The sequence below is a fragment of the Arachis ipaensis genome, chromosome B5 (assembly GCF_059453495.1).
Source record: "Arachis ipaensis isolate K30076 ecotype BB chromosome B5, ASM5945349v1, whole genome shotgun sequence".
Lineage (NCBI taxonomy): Eukaryota > Viridiplantae > Streptophyta > Magnoliopsida > Fabales > Fabaceae > Arachis > Arachis ipaensis.
The window spans coordinates 146270494-146286775 of NC_142440.1; the positions used below are offsets into that span (position 1 = coordinate 146270494).

Below are 16282 nucleotides of genomic sequence, written 5' to 3' on the forward strand. Positions count from 1 at the left end.
CTCCAAAAAATAGCTCATCAAATGTTGAAACTAATTCCTACAACATTTACATAATTCACTTTTCTAGGGATATAATTGAATCTAAACACAAATAGTGGGTATAATATTAAAATCGAACACATCCAAATAAAACATAATTGAGAATGAATACATCCAAGTGAGAATAATTGAAAAATATAATCTGATTTGTTAGTATAATTGATAGTAGGATAACATTGAATCACTTTTATAAACGTTAGGGATACAAATAGGACGATTTAAACGTTAGGGACACAAATAGAACTTACCCCGAACGTTGGGGACAAAAACGATACTTTACTCAATCAAATTATAAATTCCATTCTTCTAATATCTAAATGTTTTTATTATAACATTTTAAAGTGTCTAAAATTGACAATTGAATTATATGTATAAATAATAATATTGTTCATATCCTGTTCCAAAATATAAAATCAGGCTCAACAAAGAAGGCTCATCCAAAAAAGAGTAGCCACTTTGCCTACTCGACCTATTAGGAGGTCAGACGCGACTAGGAAGGTAGATATCAACAAACTCTCAAAATAAAGGGAATGGTCATTCACCAACAAAGGTGGAACTACTCCAAAAGGTTGTTATATATTCTACTATAAATACACTGACACTCCCTCAACTATATTCACGTCTCAATCTACTAAAAACCTACTTAAAACTCTTGCTAACTTAAACATCGAAGTCTCTTGTAAGTACCACCCCCTACCTCCTCACGAGGAGCTCGAACGGCGGCACTTCGGCACCAGCACAAGTCGGACGCTGCCTCAGAAAGATTCTAGACCTCACATTCAGTCCTAAATCACTGTTTCAGTTAATCCTTGAAACATTTGCGCTGGTGTCGAGGACCTGAAAGTCTACATCCGAATATGACGGATAATCAATACGAAGACGGTCACACGGCGTCTGAGTCGGAATCAAAACACCACCATGACGACTTGACGCTGGTATTACCTCCACCTCGAGAAAGAACGAATGTGTCCTATGGAGAAGGAACATCAGGAAACCCTCAACCATGGTGGATCAATTCAGAGATTCACCCATTTGAGGACGAAAAATCACCCCATCCAACAGAAATACTGGGGTTAGTTCATGGCCACCGTAGACGACTAGAACAACTCGAATTGGAAGTTAAACGACAACGAGAAGCAGAACGGGAATTACAAAGAGAGGTACGACGACGAAAAGAGCCAGAGAAAAAGCTCTTAAGGTTAGAAGCTAACCTCCAAAAATGGAGCAATTGGGAAGAACGGAAGGAAAGTCCTTTGGGAGGAGAAGATCCGTTTGTTGAAGAGATCATGCGAGCTAGGGTTCCCAAAAATTTCAAAACTCCCGATATGGATCTCTATGATGGAACGACCGATCCAAGGCACCACCTCAGTAATTTCAAGAGTCGGATGTACCTAGCCGACGCCTCTGATGCAATTCGTTGCAAAACCTTCTTGATAACTTTGACCAAAACCGCAATGAAGTGGTTTGATAACCTACCTCCCAAGTCGGTAACTTGCTTTGATGATCTGACAAGGAAGTTTCTTACCAGATTTTCAATTCAGAAAGACAAAGTAAAGCATGCTCTAAGATTGCTAGGGGTTAAATAGGAAGTTGAAGAGGCACTCCGAGACTATATGGAAAGATTCAACAAAGTCTGCTTGAAAATACAAAATTTGCCTACTGAAGTAGTGATAATGGGATTAGGGAGAATTACAAAATCATGCTATTTCATTTAATAAATGTGAGATAAGTTGATAAAATTCCCTAAATTTAACACAAGATAAACCACAAAATTGGAGTTTATCCGTGACTCAATAAACTAGAAAGCAGTGCACTTAGATAAGAATCAATCAGTCAATGTAGCTTCCTGGAATATCTAGTTTATATTAATATACTGCTTAAGCAAACGTTACTAATCAAGATTAATAATAACACAAATGTTAATTCTTAGAGCTAGGACAGCAATAAAGCATCGACATCATTTTATTACACGAATTCATATTATAAAACAAAAATTTGAAGGGAAAACTGAGAATAAACACAAATAATTCGCCAATTTAATTGTAGTTGAAACCTTTTAATCCTAATTAAGCTTCACTAAGTAAACGATAAGTTGGCCTACCTAATAAGTGCTTACTTCTTGGTATAGAGAGTCCAAATTTTTCGGTCATATCTAAATCCTTTGGGGCCATACCCAATGGAAGTTCCCAACTAAAACAATGCACTAATTGTGCTATAACAATCTTAATGGTAGTTAAACCCATATTCATCCCAGGACACCCTCTACGACCTGACCCAAATGGAATGAGTCTAAAATCATGCCCTTTAACATCTACATGGTTGTTCTCAAATCTTTCTGGGAAAAATATGTCACTATTTTCCGACCAAACTCTTGGATCTCTCCCTATTGCCCATGCATTCACCATGATTCGTGTGTTTTTCTCTATAAAATAACCATGTATAGTAACATCTTCTAATGACTCGCGTGGCACAAGAAATGGTCCAACAGGGTATAATCGCAATGTCTCCTTCACAACCATGTCAAGGTAAGGCAATTTTTCTAAGTCTTTTTCTTCGACTTGTCTATTTATTCCCACAAGGACTTCCATTTCGTTTTGAAGTTTTCTCAATGTTCTTGGATTTTTTAAGAGCTCTGACATACCCCATTCAATTGCGGTTTTAGAAGTGTCGTATGCTCCAGCAATTAAGTCCACTACAATAGCCTTTATATTAGTTCTTCCAACTACGTGTCTTTCTTCATGATCATTTGGGTCCATTGTTTGATTCATGTGGCTAAGTAATATGTCTATGAAATCCTTGTTATGTTGTGGGGATCCATCTGATGAAGGGTGGTCATGATCGTTGATGATATGCTCCAATGCTTCATCAATGGCCTTGCTTACTTTCTTTGTTGTTCTCTTTAGTCCCTGTTGGTTCACAATCATACGAGCGAGGTATGCATGTCATTTATTTATTTTTGTTTTGTAAATATTTTGTAGGTAAAGTATAATTACTAAACGGTGAAACATTAATCATAAAACAATATATAGAAACTAATAATATAGTGATATCAGTTCTGTGAAATAAATTGAGAACTATCATATGCCAATTGGTCCAATTATAAGAATAACTAAAAAATTAAAAGAAAGTTTTACAAACATGGATAAATTATTTGTTTAAGAGATGTATTAAGAATTGGACAAGACAATGATTAATGATTATGGAAAGTCATATATCTTATTATTTACAAGTTATATTAAAAACTCTCATTAGTCAAGTTAAATCAAATAAGCATTACTTTCTTAGTATTTATTTTAAAACTTATTTTATATTTATTTATTTTATTTTGTAGTCATTTTTTTTTAATTTTGATAAATAAAATTTTTTTTGAAAAATTTGAGTGTAAATAGGAGAGATAGTAATTTTCTTAATTATTACATTAAGAAATCAAATTAAGTTAAATGAGTCTTTTTTTTTATTTTTTATCTTATTCTAAGTTTTATTTTATATTATTTGGTATCAAATTTCAGGTATTAAATTAATTTTTATTAATTTATGTTTATTTTTCTTGTATTCTTATCACAATATTGCGTTCCTGTTTTATGTTATTTATATATATATATATATATATATATATATATATATATATATAAACTCACAATCGTATTCGTTTCTTGATCGTAGTATCCTTGTTTTCAATTACGTCGTCAGTCAAGTCACCAAAAAAAAAAAAAAAATTACGTCGTCAGTCTTGTCTCATAATCCTTATCCTAATACCACGTATTTTTGGATTTTCAATTTTGATCATACCTTAGAATTTTTAATTACGTATGCACAATTTGGTTTTGTCCTTGTTTTAATACTAAGTCCCTTTATATTATCCTTTACATTCCAATTCAAAGTGCGGTAACCTGCACCAACTTAAAAAAAAACTTGTTATTCCCCGCAAAAAAATCTTGTTAAAAAAAAGAACAAAAAAAAAAAAAAAAGAAAAAGTTTCAGTGTAAAAAAAAATTATTTATATTCATATATTTTTAATATTGTTATTCCATTTTTTTATTGTATTTTTATTAGTTTAGTCCTTATTTTTATTGAGTTATATTTTACTGTTTTTTTATTATTTTAATTATTCTTGTGATTTAATTCTCCTTTTAGTGATTGAATTCTTCTTCTTTTTGTTTGGTTTTTAAAGTGTAACAACTAAAGAAATTCTAAGAATAGTAAAAATAAGAGTGGTGAATTTAATAGAGACTAACAGTCATTTTTAAGAGTAAACACAAGTATTTATCTTTAAGTAAAACACGCGAAAGAGTGATTGTGAAGTTATTTTTATAATATTTTTGCAAGTTTATTGCTATGACGAGCCACTCAAAAAAAAACTCTAATTGACATGAGAATGATGCAAAGGGCTATTTAACATTTAACTAATCGCTTGAATAAATTGAAAAAATAGAGGTAAGAGATGACACAAATATTGTCCAAGAATATTAAACAAGGAACTTTTTGAAATCGGCATCAGAATCATATACCTTCTGATGATGACTCTGATGGGGCTATAACCCATCGACGCAAGAGTCAAGATAGCAATATCAATGCCATCAAGATGCAAATTCCACCATTCAAAAGGAGAAACAATCTTGAAGTTTATTTGGAATGAAAATGTAAGGTGGAAAGAAATTTTGCTTGTCATAATTATTCTGAGTCAAAGAAGGTTCGTTCGGCAGCAGTTGTGTTCTCTGACTACGTCTTGCTTTGGTGGAATGAACTAGTAAAGACAAGATGACAGAATGACGACCACCCTATAAAAATTTGGGATTTTATGAAGCGCCTCATGAAGAAGATATTTGTCCCTTCGTACTACTATAGAAAAGTACATCAGAAGTTACATCGGTTGCCTCAAGTCTCTAAGTTCGTTGAAGGCTACCATAAGAAAATAGAGATGCTCATGATCACTACCAACATAAAAGAGGATACTAAGGTTACTATGACACAATTTATAGGTGGTTTGAATAGAGCAATTACTAATTTGGTGGAGTTACGTCATTATGTGGAGATAGAGGATTTAGTCAGTATGACAACGAAAGTGGAGAGGCAATAACAAAAAAGAGCACCAAGGAGATTGTCTCATACTAATCTAAAGTGGGAGTTCTGTAGTGCTGACACATTAAAGACTAAAGATGTTGAATTCAAGGAGTTGTTTGATGTTATAAAGAAGAAATATAATTCTAACTCTTCTTCTGCTACTTCTAGGCACAGAGATATTAAATGCTTCAAGTATCATGATATGGGTCATTATACTAGTGATTGTCCAAACAGAAGAATGATGGTTATTAGAGGGAATGATATTGTGTCTGATTCTGATCATGATGATGATTCTAATTATAATAGTATGCCACCTTTGAAGGATCATTCTGATGGTGATGTTGAGTATGCAGTCTATATGGTGAATCTTTTGTTGTTAAACGTGCTTTGAATTTGCAGGTGAAAGAAGATAACTTAGAGCAATGCTAAAATATTTTTCACACTAGATGCTTGGTGGGTGGAAAAGCGTGTAGTCTTATTATTGATGGCGGGGTTAGACTAATATGACTAGTACATTGATGGTGGAGAAATTGAGTTTGACATGTGTTGGATATCCTAAATAATATACGTTGTAGTGGTTGAATGATAGTGGTGAGATCAAGGTTGACAAGTCGAGGTTATTGAGGTTGATGAAAAAATAGTGAAAGCTATTCGTGAATGGCCAACGCCTAAGAATGCTTCTGTCATAAGAAGTTTTCATGGTTTGGCTGGTTTTATAGGAAATTTATGAAAATTTTTTCTATCATTGTTGAGCCTCTCACATAGGTTATAAAAAAAGATGTTAGATTTAAATGGAAAAAGAAACAAGAAATTGTATTTCATACCCTAAAAGATTGTTTGTGTTCTGTCCTTATTCTTATTTTATCTAACTTTAATAAAACCTTTGAGATCGAATGTGATGTTTCTGAGATTGGTATAAGTGCTATTTTGATGCAGGAAAGGCGAGCCATTGCCTTCTTCAATGAAAAGTTGAATTTAGTTCAGTGCATATATTTAACTTATGACAAAGAATTATATACTTTGGTTCGCGTTTTGGAAGTTTGGCAACACTACCTCTTACCTAAGAAGTTTGTGATTCACACGGATCATGAATCATTAAAGTACCTAAAAGGACAAGGTAAGCTTGATAAAAAAATGTTGAATGGGTGAAATTTATTGATATATTTTCATATGTGATTGCCTTTAAATAATGTAAAGAGAATGTAGTTGTTGATACTTTATCTATGAGGTATGCTTTGATTACTATACTTACTTCTAAGTTGTTAGTATTTGAGTTTTTAAAGGAGTTGTATACAACTAATTCTGACTTTTTGGCTATTCATGCCTCTTGTGAATACGGTACACATTTAACAAATTTTATAAACATGGTGGTTTTCTGTTTTGTGATGATAAAATTTGTGTGCCTGCTTGTTCTATTAGGGACTTACTTGTTCTGGAATCACATAATAAAATTTGATGGATCATTTTGGTGTGCATAAGACATTGAATGTGTTATCTGAATATTTACTAGCCACACATGTGTAGAGATGTTAAATTTTGTGCTAAGTATATTACATGTAAACAAGGTAAATCTAAGTCTTTACCACATGATTTGCATACTATTTTACCTATTTCTCTGCATTCGTGAATTGATATTTCTAAGAATTTTGTTCTTGATTTGCCTCGAACTAAGAAAGGTAGAGATAGTATTTTTATTGTGGTAGACAAGTTTAATAAAATGACTCATTTCATTGCATGCTATAAAATTGATGATGCAACAAACATTGCTGATATGTTCTTTAGAGAGGTTGTGCGCTTGTATAGTGTTCCTCAAACTATTGTTTCTAATTGTGACGTAAAATTTTTGAGTAATTTTTGAAAAGTGTTATGGGATAAATTGGACACAAACTTATTATTATCTACTACTTGTCATCCTCAAACTGATAGTCAAAGTGAAGTAGTAAATTGAACATTAGAGACTTTATTACGTGTTGTTGTTGCTAAGAGTATGAAAACTTAGGAAGATTATTTACCTTTTATTGAGTTTGTTTATAACAAAACAATTCATTATTCTACAGGTTTTTCTCCTTTTGAATTTAGATATGGTTTTAATCCTTTAACTGTTTTGGACTTATTGCCTTTGTCTTTGAGTAATCTTGTTAACTTAGATGCAAAAGGTAAAGGTGAAAAGGTTAAAAAACGCACTTAAAAGTACGTGAATTGATTGAAAAAAATAGGTTGATAGCTCAAAGGGTGAATAAAGGTCGAACACAACTTGTCTTTGAACCTGATGATTAGGTATGGGCTCATTTGAGAAAGAAGAGGTTTCCTACTTAAAGAAAATCCAATTAGACCCTAAAGGTGATGGTCCATTTCAAGTTCTCAAAATGATCAATAATAATGCTTATAAGATTGACCTTTCAGGTGAATATAATGTGTCGGCTACTTTTAATGTCTCTGACCTTTTTCCTTTTTATTTGGATGTAGATTCAATGACGAATTTTTTCAGAAGGGAGAAAATGATATGAGCTCCATGGGACAAACTGAAAACTGTTATATGCCAATTGGTCCAATTACAAGAGTAATAACTAAGAGAATAAATTTTTTTTTGCAAATATAGCTAAATTATTTGCTCAGGAGATGCATCAAGAATTGGACAAGACAATGGTTAACGATTATAGAAAGCCAAATATCTTACTATTTACAAGTTGCATTGAAGACTCTCCTTAGTCAAATTGAATAAAATTGGCATTATTTTTTTAGTATTTATTTTAAGACTTATTTTATTTATTTTATTTTATTTGTTTTAAGCCCAATTATGATTTGATCCATTTTTATTTTAGTGAACTTATGAGTTGAGATTTTGAATATAAGAGGTAAAAAAATTTTAAAATCTGGTAGTTATTTTTTTCCTTAATTTTAATGAATAAAAATTTCTGAGTTTCTTTAAAAAATTAGGTGTAAATATGAGAAGTAGAGTAATTTCTTTAACTATTGTATCTAGAAATTAAATTGAAGTAGAGAAATTCTTTTTATTTTTTATTTTTTATCTTATTATAGATTCCATATCATGGAAGCTTCTAGCATGAAAAAAAGATTTTAAGGTCCTTAAGGAACCAAAATAAATTAAGAAATTGTGAAAAATATAAGGGTTGTTTTGAAATATAATAAAAAAAATAATTAACCTCCACATGACTATACTCATATGATCATTCGTGTGTTCAAAGAAAATTAAAAAAATTCATATTTTTGAAGAGCCCATGTCACCCTCCATGCGTGTTAATATCAATAATAATAAAATTTATTATAATTATAATAAAATTTTTTGTTTCTTTAAAATAAATGTTAAAAAAAATATTTTATTTTTTTTTAAATGAATTCGGTGTAAAAATTTTAGTTTTTTATAATAAAATTTAAATATTAATTTCTAATACAATCAAATATCTTTAAATTCAAAGGATAGTATTTTTTAAAATTAATATTAAAAATTTATTTTTATTTAAATTTTAAAAAGAATATCTTAGTCATTTAAAATGAATATTTTAGTCTTATTAAAATTAAATTTAAATTTCTCATTTCTAACACGATCAAACAATATGAATTAATTCTATAATAATATTTTAATTTTTTTTAAGATTAACCTTAAAATGTTATTTTGTTTTTTTTTAAATTAATTATATGAATATTTTAATTAGTTCAAATGTTAAATTTAAAATTAACTGTAAAATGTTTTAACCTTTTTAATATTAAATTAAAATTTATAATTGCTAACAAATCAAATAATATTAATTATTCGTATAAAAGATGCAAAATCAATGATGTTTTTTTAATTAATTTTTTTAATTTATTTAATAATAATAATAATAATAATAATAATAATAATAATAATAATATATTTGTCTAACTTAATTTACAATATTTCTATGTTAATCATTCTATTCCTAATTATATTATTAAATAAGTTATAAAAAAATTATATTATTAATAATTATTGCAGAATATTTAACAAAAAAAATATTAAATTTTTAAACAGGGACTAAATGCTTCCAATTCACTATATTTCTTAAAAAAAAAACTTTTAAATATCATAAATAACAGTATGGCGTCATTTTCCACTACTAACGTGAAATCTGAGAGTTTACTTCTTTTTTTTAACCAAAGATAGGTGACTCGAATCCGTAACCTCTTAATTAAGTATGGGGAGACTATGTCATTTGAACTATAACTCATTCGCTGAGAGTTTACTTCTTAAAGATCCACTTTTTACTTTTTTCATTGTAGATAATTTCGCATATCATATAGTCACACAAAAAAACTAATAATATGCTATTTTCTTAAATTTATTATTAAATTATTAATTTTTTAAAATATTTAGTTATATATCATTATTTTGTTAGTGATAAATTTAAAATATCAGTGTAATAAAAATAATGACAAATAAATAAATAATTTGAAAAAAAAAATGATCATGCAATTTGATAATAAATGATGTTTGGTATGTTAGCAAGGGTTTGGAAATCAAATGAGATAGAATTAGAGATACAATAGTTTAAAAATTCAATTAGAGTTAAATAAATATAATAAAATAATATATTTATATAAAATATATTTTTAAAAGTTATTTTAAATCGATTAACCCAAAAAAAATAAGTAAATCCAACTGATATACTTGTTTTTGAATGACTTTTTAATATTTGAAAGATTTACTAATAGTCTGTTTTATTTTGAATCAAATCAGCTTAGTCTAAGTCACCAAAAAAAAAAAATCAGCTTAGTCTAGTCTCTGAATCACGATATTAACCACCTATGCTTAGAAAACAACGTGGTATATAGATTAATTAAAATCAAGTTATTCTAAAGTAAAAAATTGATAAATAATAAATAAAAATTTAATTACTATTAATTAAAATAATAAAATTCATATATGATAAATTTTATAAATTTAATAATAATTAATCCTTTATTTTATTATTTTACCAATGTCCTCAAGATCTAAGTTCAGAAATTAAGAGGAGACAGGGGCATACCTGAAGATCAAAGGAACCTAAGATAGGCACATAATCTGCAAGATTGAAGGCACCAATCAAGTACATAACCTCATGAATGAGGCCCTTGAGGTCAAACCTATTGTCCTTGCTACGACCCAATATCATGTTAAAAGTGACATTTTCAACAACCTCCCCAATCAACTGACTAAGATCCACAACCTCACGTGAATCCGAAGCCTTCTTAAGTGTATTCACCAACGCTTCCAACTCCTTCTTCCTCAAAGGACCAAACATCTCAACCTTTGATGCACTTAGAAGTTGCAAGCTGCACAACTTCCTCACGCTGCGCCAATAACTGCCGTACTCCGTAAACACGAACCCCTTTCGGCCATAAGAAAAAGTTTCTACTACCTGCCAAGTAAAGATTAATCTATGTATTTTAGTTCATTTTTGCCTTTTGGGACTCATATCTCCCTTTTTTTTATTTATTTGAATAATTTTTTCTTTTATGTTTTAAATCATTGTAAAAAAGAATTTGTTTTCGACTTTTCGTGTATTATCTCAAATTTTGTGGGGAGTCTAATCACTACAAGAAAAGAGAGCTATTTTAATATGATTTTTTTTAACAGCCATAGTTAAATGTAAAAATTAATATATATTTTTGATAAATATCACAAATGTTAAATTCTCTATATTTTTTGTATGAATAATTTGATTGTAGAAAATTACTCCTCAATTTTGATATTCATTTGTTTTCAACTTACTCTACTATTCCTTTTCTTCGTTGAGCTCCGTCAATTTTGGCATCACACTGCTCTCAGTTTAGGATCATATTACTCATTCTTCATCTTTAAAATCTCAATTTATTCTTCAATTTCAAGATCTCATCTCATTCTTTGTTAAAAATTTTTGTTGAAAATTTTTTATGGTCAATAAGTGTCAAAATAAATAGTATTTTTAACGGTTAATAAGTATCACAAAAAATATATTCTCAAATTTTTCTAATAAATTATTTTTGACGGCCAATATTTATCAAAATAAGATTTAAACATTTTTTTACAATTACTTATATGTTAAAAATATTATTTTTGACCAAATTTTTATTAACATATTTTCATAGTTAAAATAGTGTCAAAATTTGTTTTTTTGACAAATTTTAATTTTTTTTGACACATAATAATCCTAAAAAATAATCTATATTGTTGTAGTGAATTTCGCAAATTGTACTAGCAAAATTAAAGAAAAATCAAATTTTACTGCCACGAAAAGTCAGGAAAGTCTAATTTAACGAAATTCAAATATAATATACAAAAAATATACTTTCTTCTACAATAATTTAAAATAAAAATAAAAAATTTATTTGAACAAAAAGTCAGCTCATATCCTATTGAAATTAAAAAAAAAATTGATCAATAATATATACTAGCCAAAAATTAAAAAAAAAATCCAATTTTGCAAGCATGAACAGCAAAAAAGCCTAACTAACTTAACCAAATTGAGATATAATGTATAAAAATATATTTTTTTATAATAATTTTAAAAAAATATATTAAAAGATTAACAAAAATTTATTTTTTTAACCATCGTTTTTAGTCATTAATGTAATTTTTTTAGTTTAGTAATCTAACAACATATTTTAGTCTACACTTTTAAATATTAATGGCTAAAAATAATAAATTGTAATGATCTCTTAGTACTTTTTTAATTTAAAATAAAAAATAAAAAATTATTTTAATAAAAAAGCCAACTCATATCCTATTGAAATTCAAAAATTTTGATCAATAATATATACAATTCTTAATAATCTAACTATTTTTCTTTATATACTTTTATTTCTATAGCTGACCTGAAGCTTAGGCCGGTTTGCAAAAACCAAGTCGTGAGTTTTCAAAACGAGCTCAGCAACTTCTGGAGAAGAAACCACAACCACCGGGAGTTGTCCTAACTTTAGGGACATTATGGGTCCATATTTAGTGGCAAGAGCCGCAAGGGTGCGGTGTGGGAGTTTTCCTAAAATATGAAGGTTACCAATAATTGGTAAAGGCTTTGGACCCGGTGGCAGTTTTTTAGTACTCCCATTTGCGTGATTCAACACAAACGGTGATAGAATGATGAATGTGAATATCACAAGGAGAATTGCTGCAGGGATAGCTAATACTTGTAGCATTTCTGGATCTTTGAGTTTTTTGTGTAACCTTTTTCTTTTCGGGGGTTGGAATCGGCAATTCGATCGGTGCTAATTAAATAGGGTGGAACGGTGGATATAGTAATGTGCGTAGAGGACCCAACTCTGCCTTATCTTGACCATTTTATATTGTTTGACCCTCCTACTTTAAATTATATTATTGTTAATTATACAATAAAATTATTTATTAAAATTATTTATTAGTATAAAATATATATTAAAATATAAATATATATTTTAATAAATTAAATAATATATATTTATATATAAATATATTAATAATTAATTTTAATAACTGATTTTAATATATAAATAATATTTTGTATAATTATAGATAAGATGACGGTTCTCGAACTTGAATTTTCTTATTCTTAGGTACGTGTCTGAGCATTGTCGTAGTGTGTCGTTTTTTATTACCTGAAAAATATATATTTTTTAGATTAGGCTGATGATATAAAGTTTCATTATCCTTTTAATTTATTTTATTTTACAATATTATTATTTATTTGCACATTACATATGCACTAACTTTATCATTATTAAATCAAGTTATAAATTTCATTATTCCAAGGATAATTTATTTATTTAAATTATTATTAAAATACTAAAATTATTTGATTTTTTTAAAATTAAAATTATTATAATTTTATTCTTTCACTTTTAACATAAATTGTAGAATTTATAGAGGTTTTAAATTAAAATGTAAAACTAGGACATTATCCAGAATTCATATTAACTGGATCTGTGTAAATCGTTGTTTCACCTTAGGTTTTAAGTTCTTCAAAAAGTTTAACTAATCTCCATATACATATACTGATATACCACGATTTAGTTGAAAAAGGTGGTGTTGTAGCTTAAAACACATGTAGCACCTACGATTTATTGCTTCAATTTAATTATATATTCATGTTCGATTCAGACACACTTCTATTTGTCGGTGTAAAATATGGATTTGTGTATATTTTAAACCCTATTCATGATCCCATGTGATGTCCAGAAAGAAACTGGATGCGGACACAAAACACGAACACAACGATATAATATGAGATATGTAGGCATATAAATTTAAAATTTTTATAAGAGATGAGAATACGATAATATATATATATATATATATTTTAAATTATTTTTAATGTATTTTTTAATTGTATAAAATATTTAAAATATTTTTATTTTAATAATTAATATTTAATAATATATATTGTTTCTAAACTTATTAAGAATACATGTTAAGAATAAGGATGGACATGTTGACACGTGATGGTATTTAGATGTGTGCAAATGTGTCCAGAAATTCTTTTTATTTTTTATTAAGACACAATTAAATACAGAAATAAATATGCGTGTCAAACATATATCGATGAGTGTCATGTCTGAAATGTGTCCAACCTACAGAAACAATAAATTAAAAAAGTGTCCATACTTCATGATTACCTGTGCCAAGTTCTGTTAACCTTCGAATTTCTGCTTTCAGTGATTCTTTGATCACTATTATTTCGACTATAGTAAGGAGTTGAGGAGGTAGATTATTTTGTTTTTCTGCCATTGATTAATACTTGCAAAAGAGGGTAGGTAATGAGACAGAAAAGATGATAGTGAAGTTAAGTAAACTCGATCCCACAATGGGCGCCAAATGTTCTGCGTGGTAAGCCTCGGATGGTGTATAACTCATCCTGTTCAAAGATTGAGCTACCTTCACCTGAGACATATGAGGTATACGTCGACTTCAAGAGGAACGGCGGTGGTGCACTACAAGAAAAACATCCATTCAGCCACACTTTTTTAAACTACATTTGAAAAGCGTAGCCTATTCATAGAATAGGCTACGCTTTTCTCTGTGTTACCCTTTTATAAGAGAATAGGAAACTCAATTATGGCATCATTTAAAAAGTGTCGTAGCCTTAGATACAATAAAAATCACTTATAAAGCGTAGCCTTATGTTAATATCTATGGGTACACTTTTCGTACCAAAGAGAACACTTTTAAAGAGTAGTCTATCTGAAATGTTTTGGGTGCGCTTCAAAACTGATGCCTAATATATTCACATATACTTAATAAATTTTGTTTTTCTTTTCAGAAACCCTCCTTCTCCTTCAGAAACCCGCGCCTTGCTCTTTCTCTTTTAGAAAGCTTCACGCCGTTTTCACGCCACCACCATTCACCTTCGCTAACCACTATTCACCGTCGTCCTTCCCCTTCGTCTTCACCTTTGCTCACCCCCACTCACCGTCGCCCTTCTCGTTCGTCTTCTCACCTTCGCTCACCAGTCACGGCGCTGCTCCTCATCTTCTTCACCTTCTCTCACCACTCATTGTTGCCACTCCTTATCTTCCACTACAAAAAAAAAAAGGCCTATGGTCACGGTAAAAAACCATGACCATAGCTAGTAAAAAGGGTGACCATAGATCTATGGTCACGGTTTTGGACCTATGGTCACGGTTTTTTACTGTGGCTTATTCTCTCGTTGCCATATGTCTATGGTCACGGTTTTTTTATCTATGGTCACGGTTTCAATTTTTAAAATCTGACACTTTAGGCCACATTTTTTTACCGTGACCATAGGTTAATCTATGGTCACGCGTGAAAACCGTGACCATAGCCTTATCTATGGTCACGGTTTTCACTGTGACCATAGCCTCTATGGTCACCCCCCCTTAAAACCGTGACCATAGCCTCTATGGTCACCCCTCCTTAAAACCGTGACCATAGCCTCTATGGTCACCCCCCTTAAAATCGTGACCATAGCCTTATCTATGGTCACGGTTTTCACCGTGACCATAGCCTCTATGGTCACCCCTCCTTAAAACCGTGACCATAGCCTTATCTATGGTCACCCTATTTAAAAAATCGTGACCATAGCTTACTTTATTTTATAAGATTTATTTTTTTAAAGCATAATCACATCCCAAATTTATGATAATCAAAAAATAAATCTAAAAATGAGAAACTCAAAAAATCCAAATCATAAAATTTATATTATAAACTGGATATGTTTTTAGTCCAAATAATACAAATAAAAATACAGTGTAATTTATTCATTACATGTAAAATGCATAACACATCAAAATATAATATATATATATATATATATATATATATGAGACCCATCTCATCTCATATTACTATAGAAAATGTTTTCTTCATATCATCCCCACTGTGTTCAGCATTGTGCTAAGCACATCGCTCAACTAGCCTCAAAACAAAATTTGGCATCCCCAATGTGTTCAGCATATCCAATGCTTTCCTATGAGCACTCTGCAGAATCATTTAGTGTTAGCATTGCTAGAAATGAAATCTAAAGCAACATTTTAAATTTAGCTTTTCACCAAAGAAGAGATAGAAGTTACACTTGTTCAAAACCAACTTATTAGTCACAAATGAAATCTGCAAGAAAATGAACTATTTCTTCAAAGAGTCCTATGTAAACAACAGTTTTGACAACTATATATAACTATACAAAAAGTAAATGAGATGTCTGTTTCAAATTTGTTATGCCGTTCCATTAAACATCTTTTAAAAACTAGTTGTTTACGTGAAAGTTCAAAAAGTATACTAATACATATAATCTAACATTCATAACAGATAATAAAAAAAGGAGATTATAGCTAAACATAAACAATAGTTTTAATCTAAGTGTTTGTTGATCCTATCTTTCATATCTTTCTGGCCATGGATCAGGTATATCATCATCATATTAAATGTATGAAAGGAAGGCAAGGGAAGAATGAAAATACCTTCAAGCGTTCCATTTGCCCATGTATTGATGAAAGGATGGTTTCTCCAAGTGCAGTAGAATTCTGCAGCTCAAGCCTTGAGTTTCAAACCGATTGCATAGCTTGTGCCTCCTCGTCAAAGATCCTCAAAACATGGCTGGAATCCCCATTCTGCCACATCAAATTAATTGATAAAAGGTTAGAAAACATTATAACTTACAAGTATATACAAAAATTTAACAATCAAAGATGATACTTTTAAAAAACAAGCTCAGCTCAAAGGTTCAAGTGTTTCTAGTAACATTCGAGTGAAAAC

General features: G+C 29.6%; 1 protein-coding gene across 1 annotated transcript; it reads right to left on the reverse strand.

The window, feature by feature from the left end:
- Positions 1 to 1968: 1968 nt before the first annotated feature.
- Positions 1969 to 12269, reverse strand: LOC107644329 (cytochrome P450 CYP736A12-like). The gene is made up of 3 exons (XM_088488102.1): positions 11914 to 12269; positions 10107 to 10478; positions 1969 to 2945 (listed from the first exon to the last, which is right to left on the reverse strand). The coding sequence occupies exons 1-3, from the start codon at positions 12232 to 12234 to the stop codon at positions 2106 to 2108; spliced, it is 1533 nt and encodes a 510-aa protein (XP_088344228.1). The 5' UTR covers positions 12235 to 12269; the 3' UTR covers positions 1969 to 2105.
- Positions 12270 to 16282: the final 4013 nt, after the last annotated feature.